The sequence below is a fragment of the Glycine max genome, chromosome 6, assembly GCF_000004515.6.
Source record: "Glycine max cultivar Williams 82 chromosome 6, Glycine_max_v4.0, whole genome shotgun sequence".
Classification (NCBI taxonomy): Eukaryota; Viridiplantae; Streptophyta; class Magnoliopsida; order Fabales; family Fabaceae; genus Glycine; species Glycine max.
In genome coordinates this window covers 13946204-13961888 of record NC_038242.2, presented here as the reverse complement: position 1 = coordinate 13961888, position 15685 = coordinate 13946204, and the positions used below count along the sequence as shown (strand labels likewise).

General features: G+C 30.6%; 2 protein-coding genes across 2 annotated transcripts; both read left to right on the top strand.

Moving 5' to 3' along the window:
- Positions 1 to 2054: 2054 nt before the first annotated feature.
- LOC100813123 (protein DEK) lies at positions 2055 to 8007 on the top strand. The gene is made up of 11 exons (XM_003526896.3): positions 2055 to 2962; positions 3066 to 3099; positions 4007 to 4086; positions 4176 to 4235; positions 4533 to 4643; positions 4729 to 4809; positions 5208 to 5282; positions 6223 to 6703; positions 6977 to 7074; positions 7445 to 7475; positions 7563 to 8007. Exons 1-11 carry the CDS (start codon positions 2516 to 2518, stop codon positions 7712 to 7714), a joined length of 1650 nt encoding a protein of 549 aa, XP_003526944.1. The 5' UTR covers positions 2055 to 2515; the 3' UTR covers positions 7715 to 8007.
- Positions 8008 to 11415: 3408 nt separating this feature from the next.
- Positions 11416 to 15175, top strand: LOC100794490 (omega-hydroxypalmitate O-feruloyl transferase). Its single transcript, XM_006581792.3, has 4 exons — positions 11416 to 11548; positions 12518 to 12948; positions 13939 to 14299; positions 14446 to 15175. Exons 1-4 carry the CDS (start codon positions 11425 to 11427, stop codon positions 14949 to 14951), a joined length of 1422 nt encoding a protein of 473 aa, XP_006581855.2. The 5' UTR covers positions 11416 to 11424; the 3' UTR covers positions 14952 to 15175.
- The last annotated feature ends 510 nt before the right edge of the window (positions 15176 to 15685 follow it).

Here is a 15685-nt window from a genome sequence, read left to right as displayed (position 1 = left end):
CTACTTCTAATATTATTTTATTTTGAATTTAATTTTTGTACAAATTAAAATATAAATAGTCTTTTCTTTTTTATTTTTTTATTTGGTAATTATAATTTAAAAATTAAAATGCTTTAGTGTAATAAACGAAAGCAGGTTTTTTGTTTTATTATAACATGATTATTTTATTTTAAATTTAATCATTATAAAAAATAAAAATAAATCAGTAAAAATAAAACATTATTTAAGTTTAAGCTTATGTATTTGATATTTTTATTTTGAAATTAAATTTTCATAAGTATAATAAATTAATGTACAATTTCAAACACTTCTAATTTTTAAATATTAATTTATTTTGACTTTAATTATTTTTAAAATTATCAATAAAAATAGTAAAAAAAAAATTTGACTTGATGTGATTTAAAGTACTTCCGTGATTTAAAGTCTAAGTTCTATTCCTATGGGTTCTACGTCCAACTTCACCTTTTAGTTTCTTCCTACACGTCTAAGGTTATAAAAAACAATGATCAAGCGCTTTGCATAAAGAAAATTAATAAGAAAAATTAAGTAAATAAGAGAAATAGATAGACAGGCATAAATAAATAATTAAGTAATCATTAGTCAATCAAGAACTAATCTCCAATTTTAGAAAAAGGAAACTACTCACACATGGGTAAGAAGAACTCAAAGAAAAATAAAAGAACATTCAAACTTGGCTAAAGATTAAGAAGAGAAAAAGAATTGCTCCCCTCCAATCCTATATATATTGTTAAAATCAAAGTGTTTAGAAACCTAAACCTTACCTAAAAGTTTAAAGGTATGAGCTAAATACCAGTTCAAGTCCAACTAAACACTAAAGCAAATTCTGCAAAAACATGTTTGGTCGCACTCATGCCCTCTCCCCCACCCGTGATCTTCTCGCAAGAGTGATTTTAGCCTCTTTTGCAATCTATAGCAGGAATGCTCAAAAATGAATAAAAAAAATCGAAAACCATTTAAGTAAAAAACTGCAAAAACAATTTTTTTTAAAAATTGCATACCTTTTTTCGGTTTGTTTTAATTTTTGAGTCTTGTTATAAAAAATCAAACAAACTACATACTATAATTATAATTATTTTTATTGTGCTAATTAATAATAAGTGTTAAATAATTTATTCATTTTTCTTTGCTTTTGTAATCAAGGTGCATATTTTTCTTTCAAATGTTTTAAAAAAATGTACTAATATTGTTAGAAAATAGTGTAAAATATAAAGTGAGGCACAAATTACTGTTATGTTAAAAAAAAAATTGGTAATATCATTTTACATTAATGTTAAATGAAAGTAAAAATAATAATTTTGAACTAAAATATGTTAAACAAAATTTAGTAAAAAAAATAAAATTCATTTTTTAAATAATATAATCATGTAAGTTTAATCAATAGATTTTAAATTATGATAATAAATTAAAAAAAATAAAAAATCGTATAAAATTAGTTTGATTTGATTTAAATTTGATGTTATATTTAAATGGAACCACATCTTAATTTTATGTTTGGTTTGGAGAACTTTTTGTCTAAAAACCACATCAAATCACACTACAAACACTCCTAATCTTTAGTTATAAGGGATGCGATTATGACCCCACCCCATATTGATTTAACGAGTTTTCGCTGTATATTTGGTATACATACAGAATAAAATTTAATTTCCATGGTATAATCATACACAATGAAAAATTAGTTTTGATCACATCAAGGATATTTTTGTAAAATAAAAGGGGGCAAGGTGCAAAAAGACTATTAATCAATTGGTCCATACTCTTTTAATCGAATGTTGGCATTTATTTCTTGTACTCCCATTATTGAAGCCATGTACCTCTGATTACATTTTGAAAAGCCTATTCCAAAATACAAATTTACATTCCGAAATGTAAAGTGTGGTGCAAATTACAATAGTGAGAGTGCATGATAGAATAACCTCAAATCTGTTGGGTCCGCTGTCGAAACTATTGGTTCACTAAATTACAAACCCATAATTCATGGACCCATTCATCCGAACAGTCTAAAAGCCTGCATCCAATGTAGAGTTCGAAAGAAAGATTCCATCACAACATCTCACACTACAATCGCCCACGGTTTCAATAATTTAGTCATGATAATAATTTCCCAAGTCACAATAGGGGTTTTGTTATTCATTTATTTTTCATCTAGGTTAATGAGTGGTTTTGCCGGGAGAAAAGAAAAAAAGAAAAAAACAAACAAGGGGGAACTAGAGTGATAGATGGTGATAGTGAGTGAGTGAGTGTAGAAACCCGCTCACAATTTTGGCATCAAATTTTGAAAACCACTCTTTCAAGTTTCACCCTTCAGCGCGCCCTCTCATCAAAACTCCAATTTCATTCATTTCGCGATTCCCCCCTTTCTTTCTCTCTCTATTCTAATTCCAATCCCAATCCCAATTCACAACGAGATTCTATTCCCTTTCTTCCAATTCTAGGGTTTCTCTCTCCACTAGGGTTCCCAATTCCTCTCCACCCCACCCCCAAAAAAAAAAACATGGCCTCCGAAGCCCTAGAAGATAACAAGCCTCCCCTCCAGGACGACAATCACGCCAAATCGGAGATTCCCGAGAAAGACGCTTCCTCGGACGCCGTCGCGGCGAAATCCGAGAACGCGAATGCCGGCGATAAAGACGGAGGAGCAGCTGGCAATCAGGAAGTAGAAGAGGAAGCCGACGCCGCTGAGGAGAAGAAAGAAGAGATCGACGAAGACGGAGAGGAGAAAGATGAACAAGAAGAAAAAGAGGAGGAAGACGAAGCGGAAGAGAAAGAGAAAGAGAAGGCGAAGGGTAAGGGTAAGAGGAGGAGGAGTAAGAAGGATCCGGTTACGCCGGCGCCGAGTGAGAGGCCCACGAGGGAGAGGAAAACGGTGGAGCGCTTCTCTGTGCCCTCTCCGGCGAAGTCTGCAAGGTCCTCCGCTAGTAAAGGTTTAATAATTGAAAAGGTAAAGTTTATTTATTTTTTATTTAATTGCTTTTTTTTGGGTTGTGAGGACTGAAGTAGTGAAGTGTTTATGTTTTGGTCGTTTGGATCTGTTTGGGTTTCAGGGACGTGGCACGCAGCTCAAGGATATCCCAAACGGTGCGTTTAGCTCCTCCCATGATTGCTCAGTTGTTTCCTCCTAGTTGTTGTAGCATGCCATCTTGAATGATGATAATGGGGGTGCTGAATTTTACTTGCTAATTACTTATGGATCAAGTAATTGTGAATGTTGTTTGAGGCTTCCTGTCATTCGGTCTGGAGTATTAGCAATTGTGTTTTTAAGTGATGCCATGGATTACTTGTCATTGATGGTGTTTTTATGTGGCACTATGTCTTTCATGCTTCTGCATTTTTTTTTGCCTTTCATGATTTTGTTATTTTTTACAATGATTAGGCTGGTTCCTGTTTCAATTATTTTATTTTGCATAGCCATAAGGTTTTAGAATTTAGATTATTGCTTCCTCAATATGGTGTTTCTTAGACGTAGGGGGCTGTTGTTCTTGGTTTAAATTTGGGTAGATCTGACCTGAAAATATGTAGGTAGTGTTTTCACGTGATTGGTATTTGGAGGCCTGTTTATGTTTATTACATGTTGGATTTGATTGCTGAAGCGAGCAAGTCTTGATTGCAGCAGAGAGAAAACATGAAAACATTATAAGTTTTAACTGTTATTAGTTTCCTAGTTCCTTCTTGGTTTCCTTACATTGGTCTTTTTATTTGGTTGTCCTTTGTCCTGTAACTTACAGATTTTAAGTGTTTGAAGTGATGCATGGGCCAGCATGGCAAAAATTTCTGCTTTTGTTAAATTCACTCCATTGGTGTATTAGTTAGGTCGTTGAAACTCAATGTCATGATTTTGATTTATCTTTTACCATGCAATCTTGGTTTGGTATTGGATGCCATAAAATATTATCTTTGCATATTTTAAAAATTGATTGTTCACCTTTCTTTTATCCTTTTGTACATCAGTGTTACCCAATCAAGTTAATGTTGTATAAACTTTCAGTGGCTTTCAAGTTGTCAAAGAGAAAACCTGATGACAACCTGCATATGCTTCATACTTTACTGTTTGGAAAGAAAACAAAGGTGATGTTCCTTAGATTGTTTGTGCTGTTTTTGTCACTTAAGGGTGCATGAACCCTTTAACACCATTGTTATGCCTGAATGATTTGCAGGCACACAATTTAAAGAGAAATATAGGCCAGTTTTCTGGTTATGTGTGGACTGAAAATGAGGTACTGCTGTGTTTATTACTGAAGTATGCTATTCTTCTCTTCTAATGCCTGAACTATTAAGATGAACTGATGAAGAGGAATGTTAACAATGCACTTTTCAAACACTCTTTCTAATACACTATTTACTATGTGGTGAAATTCATCTTAGACTTGTTAAGTAGGGAGTGGGACTTGTTTTTAGGGTTCCATATAAACTGTGTTGCTAGCATTTCTCTACAGATAAATCTTTTTTTTTTTTTTTTGTAAATGTGAGTGTCTGATGCTGTAATTAACCCACAGTTGAAAAATTATTGGCAGGACAAACAGAGGGCCAAGATAAAGGAGAAGATTGACAAATTTGTCAAAGAAAAGTTGTTGGACTTCTGTGATGTTCTTAATATTCAAGTAAACAAGACCAATGTGAAGAAGGTAAGTTTGTTATAATATAACTCCATTTGAGAATAGAGTTTTAGTACTTTTTAAAATTAAATTATTAAATGAAACATGCTTTCAGGAGGAGCTATCTGCAAAGTTGTTGGAATATTTGGAGTCCCCACATGCTACAACTGATATTCTACTTGCTGATAAAGAGCAGGTTTATTCTTTATAGATTATTTTAATCAATTGATGCTTTTGCTAATTGTAACATAAGTAAATTTGCTTTGTTGTATATCATTTCATTGTTGAACTACTTCATTGAAATTGAAAGCACCTCTCACAGATTGTCCATTTATTTTGTTAGTTTGAGATTGTTTTCTAATGAGAAACACATGAGAATTGAGAAAATCACCTTTGATTAAATGCTTCATGGAGTTCAATCCTTATTCTCATCCTTATATTTAACATGTGAGGTTGGGATGTAGACTTTGATTCAACAGATGGATCAATGAAAATAATTACTCCCAATGAAGTTAATACTAATATGCCCTGTATTAGAATTTTAATTTTATTTTAATGTGGTTAGTTTTTTGAAGTTTGCTTCTATGTTAACAGAAAGGTAAAAAGAGAACCAGAAAGTCATTCCCTAGCAAATCTCCTGGGGAAGCATCTACAGAGACACCTGCCAAGGTATTTTGTCATGACTATATAATGACATCATTTGAGCTTGCTGTTATCTGTTATGTGCTAACCTTTTTCTAGTTGCATGTTTATTGATGATTTTCTAATTGTGGTTGTCAGTTATTAAAACAGTAGCTCTAGAGTTTGACTTTAATAGGGCTATAATATGGCATTTTCACTGTTAATTGTCTCATCCTGTCCCTATAATCAGCATTTGAATATATTATTTGTGATTGTGGGAGGCCATCATGGAATAGATTTGTTGTGTATGTCATCCAACAGCAATAATTTTGCAATATGTTTGTTAATGATGCCATTCAGCTTAAATCCATTTTGCCATTGATCAATACTTGCATTTTACCTAGGTTGCACTTTTTTGGTTGATGCTTGCAATTTTTTATTTTTTTGTAAAGGGTAACAATCAGAAAATTTCATTAATGCTTCATTAAATCTGATTGTTGATTCTATCGTATGTAATATTTTATTTTATTTTTTTCTAGCTAAAGCACACAAGTTTATTTTTGATTTTTGAAGTAGTTTGAGATTTAAATTATGAACTTCAGTGACTTTAATTCATTCTATTTGTTAGGGAAATGGAGTTTTAATTATTGTCATTTGTTTCTTTCTGCTGAGTTGATCTCCTGGTCTTAATGGCAATTTTGCAATTACATAAACAAACCTTGATTACCTGCTAAGTTTCTGTGTTCTGTCAACTGTGAATGTAAAGATGCCTTCTCAGATTTTCATTTGGATATTTATCTTCTATCCTTGGATTGACTGCAATTAGAACCATCAACAACATATTTCATTATTCTATTTTATCTTATTATTTCCCATAGATGATTTGGGTTGCAAATTTGCTTGTTACTTCAACAAGTGTAACAAATGATATGCCTCAAATATGTTCTTATTATTTTTAATCACATTTGTATATTTTGTCTTACTCCAGAAGCAAAAACAAACTTCCCAATCTGGGAAAAAGCAAAAGCAGTCTTCTGATGATGATGAGGATGATAAAGCTGAACTTTCAGATGCAAAAGGTGTTTCTCAGGAAGATGAAGATGTTGCAGTACCGAACAATGAAAGTGATGATGAGGAAAGTAGATCAGAGGAAGAGGAAGAGAAATCAAAGTCTCGCAAGCGTACTTCCAAAAAAGCTGTTAAAGAGAGTTCAGTTAGCAAAGCTGATAGAACCTCATCTGTCAAGAAGACCCCTGTGAAAGATGCCAAGAGCATTGAAAAAACTAAAAAGAAACCAACTTCAAAAAAGGGTGTTGCTGAGCATGACAGTGCTTCTGCCTCTGTTTCCAAGTCGAAGCAACCTGCATCCAAGAAACAGAAAACTGCAAGTGAAAAGCAGGACACTAAGGGGAAGGCTGCAAGCAAAAAACGAACTGACAAATCTTCAAAGGCTTTGGTTAAGGATCAAGGTGAATTGACTACGTACTCTCCTCACATATGTTTTTGTCCTGTCTTTAGTGCCATATGCTGTAGTCTGTTGGTTGCTCAAGAGTTAATTTTTTGAACTTCTGGTTAATTTTTCTCAAGTAATCCTGTCACACCATCTGAGAAAACTTTCCCTCTAATATTATGTTATTACATCTAAACAAGTTAGAGAAACTTTTAATTTATAAGATTTGATTTCAATATTAAGTATGTTTTTGTTCTCTTGTTTTTAATTTGCTTTCTGATGTGAATGGTAGGGAAAAGTAAAAGTAATAAGAAGGCCAAGGCAGAACCTACTAAGCAGGACATGCATGCTGTAGTTGTTGATATTCTGAAGGAAGTAGATTTCAATACTGTAAGTAACGCTTCTCTGGCAGTTCATGTATAGTTCAAATTTTTGGAGTTTCAGAGTCTGCTTGCTGTTTTTAAAAACTATTTTGTTTTTTTTTTAAAAAGACTGCTTTGATAAGAGTAGTTTTTGAAAATTGTTTTCAAAACTATTCTTTTTTTTAGTTTTTCAAACAAGAAAACTAAAATTTCAGTTCTCTATTACTCATTTTTTCTTGCACTTTCACATCTACTCACTTTTATTTTCTGAAAATCAGTTTTTGAAAATTATTTATAAATTGGTTTTTAAAAGCTATAAAACTAAAACACAATCAATCACACCCGTAAGAATATTCTTGTTTTTGTTTATAATATTTTATATTTTATACTTGATGCAGGCAACTTTGTCCGATATCCTCAGGCAACTTGGTATGTCCTTTTTCTTGAGAAAATTCTATTTCTAAATATTAAAGGAGTGATCATGAACTCAGCTAGTTTGCAATGAAATGTTGATAGGTACCCACTTTGGTATGGATTTAATGCATAGAAAAGCAGAGGTGAAGGATATAATTACAGATGTAATTAATAACATGTCTGATGAAGAAGAGGCTGAGAATGATGGTGACACAGATAAAGATGATGATGGTGATGATGATGATGATGCATGATTTTAGTTGGGCAAATAATATTTGACCTGTGCAGAAATTAGAGGCATGTGGGCATCTAATGGCTAGGTTTTATCTTCATTATTCTCCGGATAAGTTAAGGTAGATATTTGGTTTGAGTTGTGACCATCATTATAGATACTCTTAATTAGGTTTGTATTTTGTACCATATTAGATTTAACCCGCTCCCCTGTATTACTGATGTTACCTTTTATTTGTCATATTGAATAGTTTGTTTTTTTTTTGCCTGCTTGTAAACATTATTATTGCCTTCTAATTTAGATCAATGTTCTTTCTTTTATTTGTTAAAACTAGATTGTAGATATTTGAAGTTGAGATGATTTTCTTGTTTATGAAAGCGTTTACCCTTTCTATTGCCATGATTCCCATTCTGGTTTGAATTGGGGATTCATATCTAATGCATTAAGTAGGGCACACAGTTTGGTCATTTTTATTTTCATTGCTGTTCTCAAGGTTAAGTTGCAAGTCTTAGTATGTGTTTGTTTTAACATTTGAGGCCCTTCAAAAGGCCATTCAATGAAAAATAACAAATTGTTATTTCTCACAAATGACACTTCAGAATTCGTGCCAACTAATGGAAATACAAACATGCCCTTATTAAATCCTTTTTTCAGCATTCTTTGTTTTTATAAAATTGAGTAAATTTGTCCTTTGCAATTCTAAGGAATAATTTTATGAGAAATCTATTAGTCATCTAAAATTACATGTCTTATTTTTGTAGTTTTTTTCTTTAAAAAATTGGATTTTAAAAGGAACACAATTTACTACAATTTTACCTTTAAATTATTAAGGGCATATTTGATTTTCGGGCCAAAAAGTATATTTTAGGCAAAAGTAATTTTGTTAAAGAATCATCATCATTAGTTTTGTTTTTGTTTGGTGTATTTGTGTTTGAATGTGCTCAGTATTTCTAACTTTAATTCAAAAATACACTTAAACTTTCATTATTTTCTTTTAAATTACAATAATTGACCTAATACTTTTATATTGTTAGTCTATTTCTTCTCTAACACTCTTATTTTTATCCGCTTTACTTTATTTAACTTTAAATTATTTTCTTTTATAAAATTAGGTTTAATTATTCATATAATTTTTAAATTTATCTATTTTAGTTTCTATAGTTAATAAGTGAATTTTTTAATTCCTGACGTTTATATTTTAATTCTCAAAAGATTCTTAGTGTTAAATTTTTTTAACTCCAGTTAAATAATTTTAATGATTCCCATCATAGTATTGAATTAAAATAGTGAGAAAAGAGTTTTTAATTGAATAATTATGTAATGACATTAAATTTGAGTTTATTCAATTTTTTTCGTTTTCTATATTTTCTATTACATGTTATATATTTTGTTTTTTTTTTATCATAGTTTCTGTTATATAAGAGTATATGTTAAGCCCTAAACCGATATTTTATTTTATCAATTTCTTAACTTGTTAATATTTAATTGATGTTTCGTATACCAATTGTTAAACCCTAAACCAATCTTTGTGGTTATTGCACAGATGAATTGTTTATGCTAAAACCTACAAGTCCATGCCGTGTAAATATGAACAAAGTTATATTCATACACATACTTCATCCTTTCCTACTTAAAATTTCTGATCAATACGCTTCAACTAACTGGGCTAGCTATGAATTTTATATCTATTTCTTGCTTTTGATGCTTGTATCAGTGATAATCAAGCTGGAAAGCAAAACAATATTTTGCGAACATGACAAAGCATTCTAACAAAGAAAAGTCCGAGGTGAAAAAAGATGATAGAAAACGCTTAATAATAATGATAATTACATTTTAATATGAATAAAACATTATGTAGAGCTTCGATTTAAATTTTGTTGATAAGAAGACTTGAATATATATTTTTTATCCATAAGAAATATTTGATTTTTGTGTTTATTTTTTTAATACATTTTTATTTTTCGTTGAATTCTTAATAAAAAAATATTTTATTTTTTATACTTGATATTTTATTGTAGTCCATGATAAATTAACAAATTTTATGTTAGTTTTCTGATAAATTAATAAATTTTGTTTTAGTCCCAATTATTATCAACTGAATTTTTTTATTAGGAAACAAATAACAAAATTTATTAATTTATTAGAGACTAAAAAAAGTGTTAATGACAAAAAATGTTATTTTATTAGAGATTTAACACAAAATAAAAATTTATTAGAAAGTAAATACAAAAAATTAAAAATTATTAATGATAAAAAATATATTTAAACCTAATAAGAATAGTAGAGATCGAGGGACTAGTGATAACATCAAATATTTTTCTAAAGAATTCAAGCTTTCTAATATAGTTAGTAGACCATTCAACCAACTATACTCCTCAAAGGATCATCCTAACTTGAAACACTATCTGATCTCCTTTATAGAGTTGACCATGAATGCACCTTAAGAGTGATCGAATATAATGGTCTAATACACCATGTTGCTTTAGAGGATTCTAGTGTTCTTCCAATGCAATAAAGTATGTGTACACTGAAATCATTAGAACGTGGAACCAACACCAGACAACACATGGCGTCTTTGACATGTCAGAGACCCACAACAACACACCCATACTCGGAACAAAGCTGACAAGATTGTACACATACAAACACGTGACCAATGCTAAGAAGAAATGTGTATGGGGATTTTGGAAGGACATCCAATATAAATAGAGGTGAGTAGTAAGGCTCAAGTTCATGGTTAGGAGGAAGAGTTGAAAAGGGTATTGAGAGAGGTTGTGGAGCCAAAGGTCCCTTTGTTCTCTCTATGGCATTCTTCAATGTGAACCATAAAATTGTAAAGCAATTCGGATTATTATTAAATAAGAGACATTTTTTTAATAACAACATTTTATTTGAGTGTACAAGTTTGGATGCCAACTCCACCAACCAACATTTGCTCTATTTTATAAGATCTTTTTAATTAATTTGTCTCCTTTAAGAAAATTAACTAATTTATTTAATAACATTAAATTTGTTAATGGTTTGTAATATCCTTTCAAAATTACTCTTAGTTTTTTTTTTTTGAAAAAAAACCAACTTTCTCTTTTCACCTAGTTGCTTCTTCTCAACTAATTGCCACTCATCTTCTCTAATCTCAAAAAGAGTGAAATAATTTATCTCATTAATTTTAGAATTTATTATTTTTTGCTTAAAAATTTTGTCAATTAATTAAGGGTACTAATGAAATAAAAAACAATTAATACATCAAAAAATTTATAAAAAGAGATAAACAATTTTTTTTGAAAAGAGTCTTATAAAAAAATGGAGGGAGTAAATAGTACTTCCTTCATTCCAAAATAATACTCTTTTTAGGTTTTTGTTTTAGTTTCAAAATAATAGTCTTTTAGCTTTTTTAAGCTATTTTTTTTCTAACAATACCCCTAGATATAAATAAAAGGATAAATTAATACTTACATTTGGTAGATAATATAATGTATTTGGTATTGGTGAATAATAAGATAATTTATGAAGAGTAGTTAAAAAAAAGAGTATTTTTGTCTAAATTTATATCACTTAATATTTTTCAATCAATCTATTATAACCTTAAAAAATTATAAATTTGGTTTCTTACCTGCTATAGCTAAACCTGTGTGCATGCACTGAATTGCACGGTTCCACCTATAAACTACATGAAAATATCCAGATTAAATAATTTGTCCCTATCAAGTTGCTACATTTTATTAATCAAACCAAATGATCGTCAAAACTTCTACAGTATCTGATCACTTCTTCCTATATAACTTCTCCAACCCCACATGTGCTATCAGATCTTCATTCATTTTTCTCACCTCAAGTTCCCGTGCTAAACATTATTCAGGTAATTAAAAAGATGAGTGTATCATGTGCCTTAGCTTGTTTAGTTTTTGCATATTATTCTTTGTCAATTATAGCGCAATTCCATGCACTATTTCTTTTAGCATATTCAGAAATGATATTTAGATTCTTCTATATATTATACATTCCATCTGTATTTAGTATTTTTCTCTAATTCTTTCTTCCTCTCAGCTTATATTTTATATATATATATATATATATATATATATATATATATATATATATATATATCATATTTACACTTTTCTCTCTACATACTAAGAGTCCATCCGATGGTGTAAAAAGAAATAAAAAAAATTGAGCTGAAGATTTTAAATTAAAGTAGAGTTTATAAAAAGTGTGTGTTTCACATATCATTTTAATATTTATTTTTCTTATATTTTACTCTTTTTTTCTACAAACCAACACATGCTAAAGCTATTAGGTGACTCGAAACTATCATAATCTCAGCTAATTTTTACTTTTACATTACACATAATTTTTGTATCATCATGACATTAGTGTAAAATATATATTAGTTTTACTTACATTTTCTACTAAAAAAATCTTATTGATTACCATTAATAAAATCTCTTATTCCAAATACATTTTTTATTTTATTTTGAAGACTTGAACCCAAAACAAAATTGAGTCTTATTAATTTTTTTCTCATAAATCAAAAACAATTACTTGGAATAATAGAGGGATAGTTTCTCATTAACTAGGATTTTGCGTCCAACAATTTCTACCCTACATTTTTTAGGATACAAATCTCTCACTCTTCACATATATATATGTGAAAAATGTATGATAGACACTCTAAATGTTATCTAACACTTGGAGAAAAAAAGAAAAAAGAAAAAAAAATATGATGAAGTTTATGATATTATAAAAAGAGAGGAGAGAATGAAAGAAATGAGAGATGTATATATATTGGGGTTGTTGGAAGGTTCTTACGTGATGGCAATTGCAGGCATGTCTAGCATTGAACTTAACGTAAAGCAGCAAGGAGAACCAACCCGGGTTCAGCCTGCACAGGAAACAGAAAAGGGACTCTACTTCCTTTCAAACCTAGACCAGAACATTGCTGTTCCAGTGCGCACGGTTTATTGCTTCAAATCCGGTTCTAGAGGAAACGAGGATGCTGCACAAGTTATCAAGGAAGCCTTGTCGAAAATTCTTGTCCCTTATTACCCCATGGCTGGCACGTTGATGATAAGCTTGGAAGGGAAGTTAATAGTGGATAACCCTGGGGAGGGTGCGGTGTTCGTTGAGGCTGAAGCAGATTGTGACATTGAAGAGATTGGGGACTTGACAAAGCCTGACCCTGATGCTCTTGGGAAACTGGTGTACAATGTTCCTGGTGCTCGAAGCATTCTTGAGATGCCTCTTATGACTGTTCAGGTTTGACCGTTTCACTTTCTTTGTCACTAGAAGAGACAAAATAAGACAAAAAAGTGATTGAAGAAAAGTTGAATATGTATGCATATATTAATAATATTATAAAAATTAGATTTTTATGTGAGTAACACAAAATTTAGGTGTAGTATTTTAGAGGCTTTTAATTAATATTGTTATCTAATAAAAAAAAGAATTTCACCTATTAATTAGTCTCCTCGATAAAGGTTAACATAAACGTTTTTTAAAGGTAAAATTTTAATTTCAAGTTAAGAATAGGAACCAATAATATATTTTAAGATAATGTACCTAAGTTTTCCTTATACATAAATGAACAATTATAAACGTTCATCCTGTTTGGAGTGGATTGAGATAGAGGAAGTAGAAAAATAAAGAAAAGAAAGAAAAAAATGGAGAAAAAAAATGATAGATGTAAGATGTGATATGATGAAAAAGATAGAGAGATGAGAAAAATTATGGGATAGAAACGAATTATAAGACGTGAAATATATTTTTAGTTATACTAAAGCTTGTGTAAATCAAAAGGAATCAAATAATTCATCATCATGGTTTTTTCTCCATCTCTAAAATTAAATAAATAACCTATTAGCTAAAAAAATCACCACTATAAAGAGTGTTAACTTTTTTTTAATTATGTGTCATCACTTTTTAATTCAGTAAACTACTCTACTTTAGTTTTTGGAGAATTGTGTGGGGCACCATTATAGTAGTCACTGAAATTAAAAAAAAAATTGTCAAATAAATTTTTTAAAAAATTCATCTATATTCATTTAAGTTTATAAATTTAATCACTTATGTTATTTTATTCCCTATACGTGTGACTTAAGTGATAATGTTAGGATATGTCTAAGAAACAAAATAACAGTTAGTGATTAAATTTAGGACTTAAATTGAAATATTTAAAATTTGACATTTTTCTAATTTCATAAACTATTACAATAACATCTCATAATTTGAAAATGATGTATCTTGCAGGTGACAAAGTTCAAATGCGGAGGATTTACATTGGGGCTATGCATGATCCACTGCATGAAAGATGGACTATGTGCCATGGAGTTCGTGAATGCATGGAGCGAGACAGCCCGAGGTTTGGACTTGAAGACCCCACCATTTCTCGATCGAACCATAATCAAAGCACGCGACCCTCCCAAGATAGAGTTCCAACACAACGAATTCGCCCAAATAGAAGACATATCAAACACTAAAAAACTCTACGAGGAAGAAAACATGCTCTACAGATCCTTCTGCTTCGATTCTGAGAAGCTCGACATGCTCAAGAAAAAGGCCACGGAAGATGGGGTTCTGGAAAAGTGCTCCACTTTTGAAGCACTCTCAGGTTTTGTGTATTTTTCTTTATCCTCACATGTTGTGAAAGATTAATTTGTTAGTTTTTATTAGGAATCCAACTCAGTGGTCAGTCGCAACCTTTTTTTCATTTTCCTTTTTTTTTAACCATTCAACAAACCTTATATCTCTTCTCAGGTTTTGTATGGAGAGCTCGAACTGCAGCATTAAGAATGCAACCTGATCAACAAACAAAGCTTTTGTTCGCGGTAGATGGAAGGTCAAGATTTGTGCCACCAATACCAAAAGGGTACTTTGGGAATGCTATTGTGCTGACAAATTCGTTGTGTAATGCTGGGGAGTTATTGAAGAACCCTTTATCATTTTCTGTGGGATTGATTCGTGAGGCTATTGAGATGGTCACGGATAGTTACATGAGATCTGCCATTGACTATTTTGAAGTCACAAGAGCTAGGCCTTCTTTAGCAGCTACCCTTTTGATCACAACTTGGACTAAGTTGTCTTTTCACACTACAGATTTTGGCTGGGGAGAACCTCTTTGTTCTGGCCCTGTGACCCTGCCAGAGAAAGAAGTTATCTTGTTCTTGTCACATGGTCAAGAAAGGAAAAGTGTAAATGTTCTTCTGGGTTTGCCAAGTTCTGCTATGGAAATTTTTGAAGCATTGGTGATGATGCAGGTGTGAAGGTGCAGTAGGGTGGTACAAGTGTTAATGAGTAGAGTTGGTCGGGAGAAAGACATCCCTAATGAATAAATCTGACTAATTAAGTGGTTCAAGTATATCCTCAAATTTGTAATAAAGGCATTTTAGTTTGATTGTGTGTCTTGGAATTAATGTGAAGCGGGTATTTCCTATGCCCACTTCTTCTGTTGTTTCCTTGGCTTTCTTAAAAAACAAATAATACACTATATATTGTTTCACGTTCTCTTATATATATATATATATATATATATATATATATATATATATATATATATATATATATATATATATATATATATTAATTAATTAATATTCTAAGAACACTGATTAATAAGATTTTTTAAAAAAAAATTAAAACTTCATTTTTGAAGTGTATTAATAAAGATTCTAAAACCAAACGTCCTTGCATTAATGAAACACAACACGAAGTAAGAGCTCCAATCCGTTTGCAAGCATAATTCTGAGTAACTCAAATGTATACTCAAACATACCTTTATTTTTTCTTATTCAAATATAAGCAAAAAATATCTAATTTTATACTCACTCTATTTCAAAATAACACTCTTCTAAAATTATGACACACTACTGTTGTCATAAATTAATTATTCTATAAATTCTCATATTTTTTCAACCACTCACAATAACAAATTAATACTATAGGACTAATTAAAAAGTAGTTACAACTCTCTCTCTATATATATATATTTTTTTTCTGA

What these genes read in the sequence shown, in the direction of transcription:
- LOC100794490 (XM_006581792.3), top strand. Translation starts at nt 11,425, where the DNA reads ATGATCGTCAAAACTTCTACAGTATCTGATCACTTCTTCCTATATAAC. An exon ending in CCGTGCTAAACATTATTCAG is followed by an intron (nt 11,549 to 12,517) that starts GTAATTAAAAAG and finishes TGGCAATTGCAG; the next exon opens with GCATGTCTAGCATTGAACTT. An exon ending in CACTTTTGAAGCACTCTCAG is followed by an intron (nt 14,300 to 14,445) that starts GTTTTGTGTATT and finishes ATCTCTTCTCAG; the next exon opens with GTTTTGTATGGAGAGCTCGA.
- LOC100813123 (XM_003526896.3), top strand. Translation starts at nt 2,516, where the DNA reads ATGGCCTCCGAAGCCCTAGAAGATAACAAGCCTCCCCTCCAGGACGAC. An exon ending in ATGTGTGGACTGAAAATGAG is followed by an intron (nt 4,236 to 4,532) that starts GTACTGCTGTGT and finishes AATTATTGGCAG; the next exon opens with GACAAACAGAGGGCCAAGAT. An exon ending in GGCTTTGGTTAAGGATCAAG is followed by an intron (nt 6,704 to 6,976) that starts GTGAATTGACTA and finishes TGTGAATGGTAG; the next exon opens with GGAAAAGTAAAAGTAATAAG.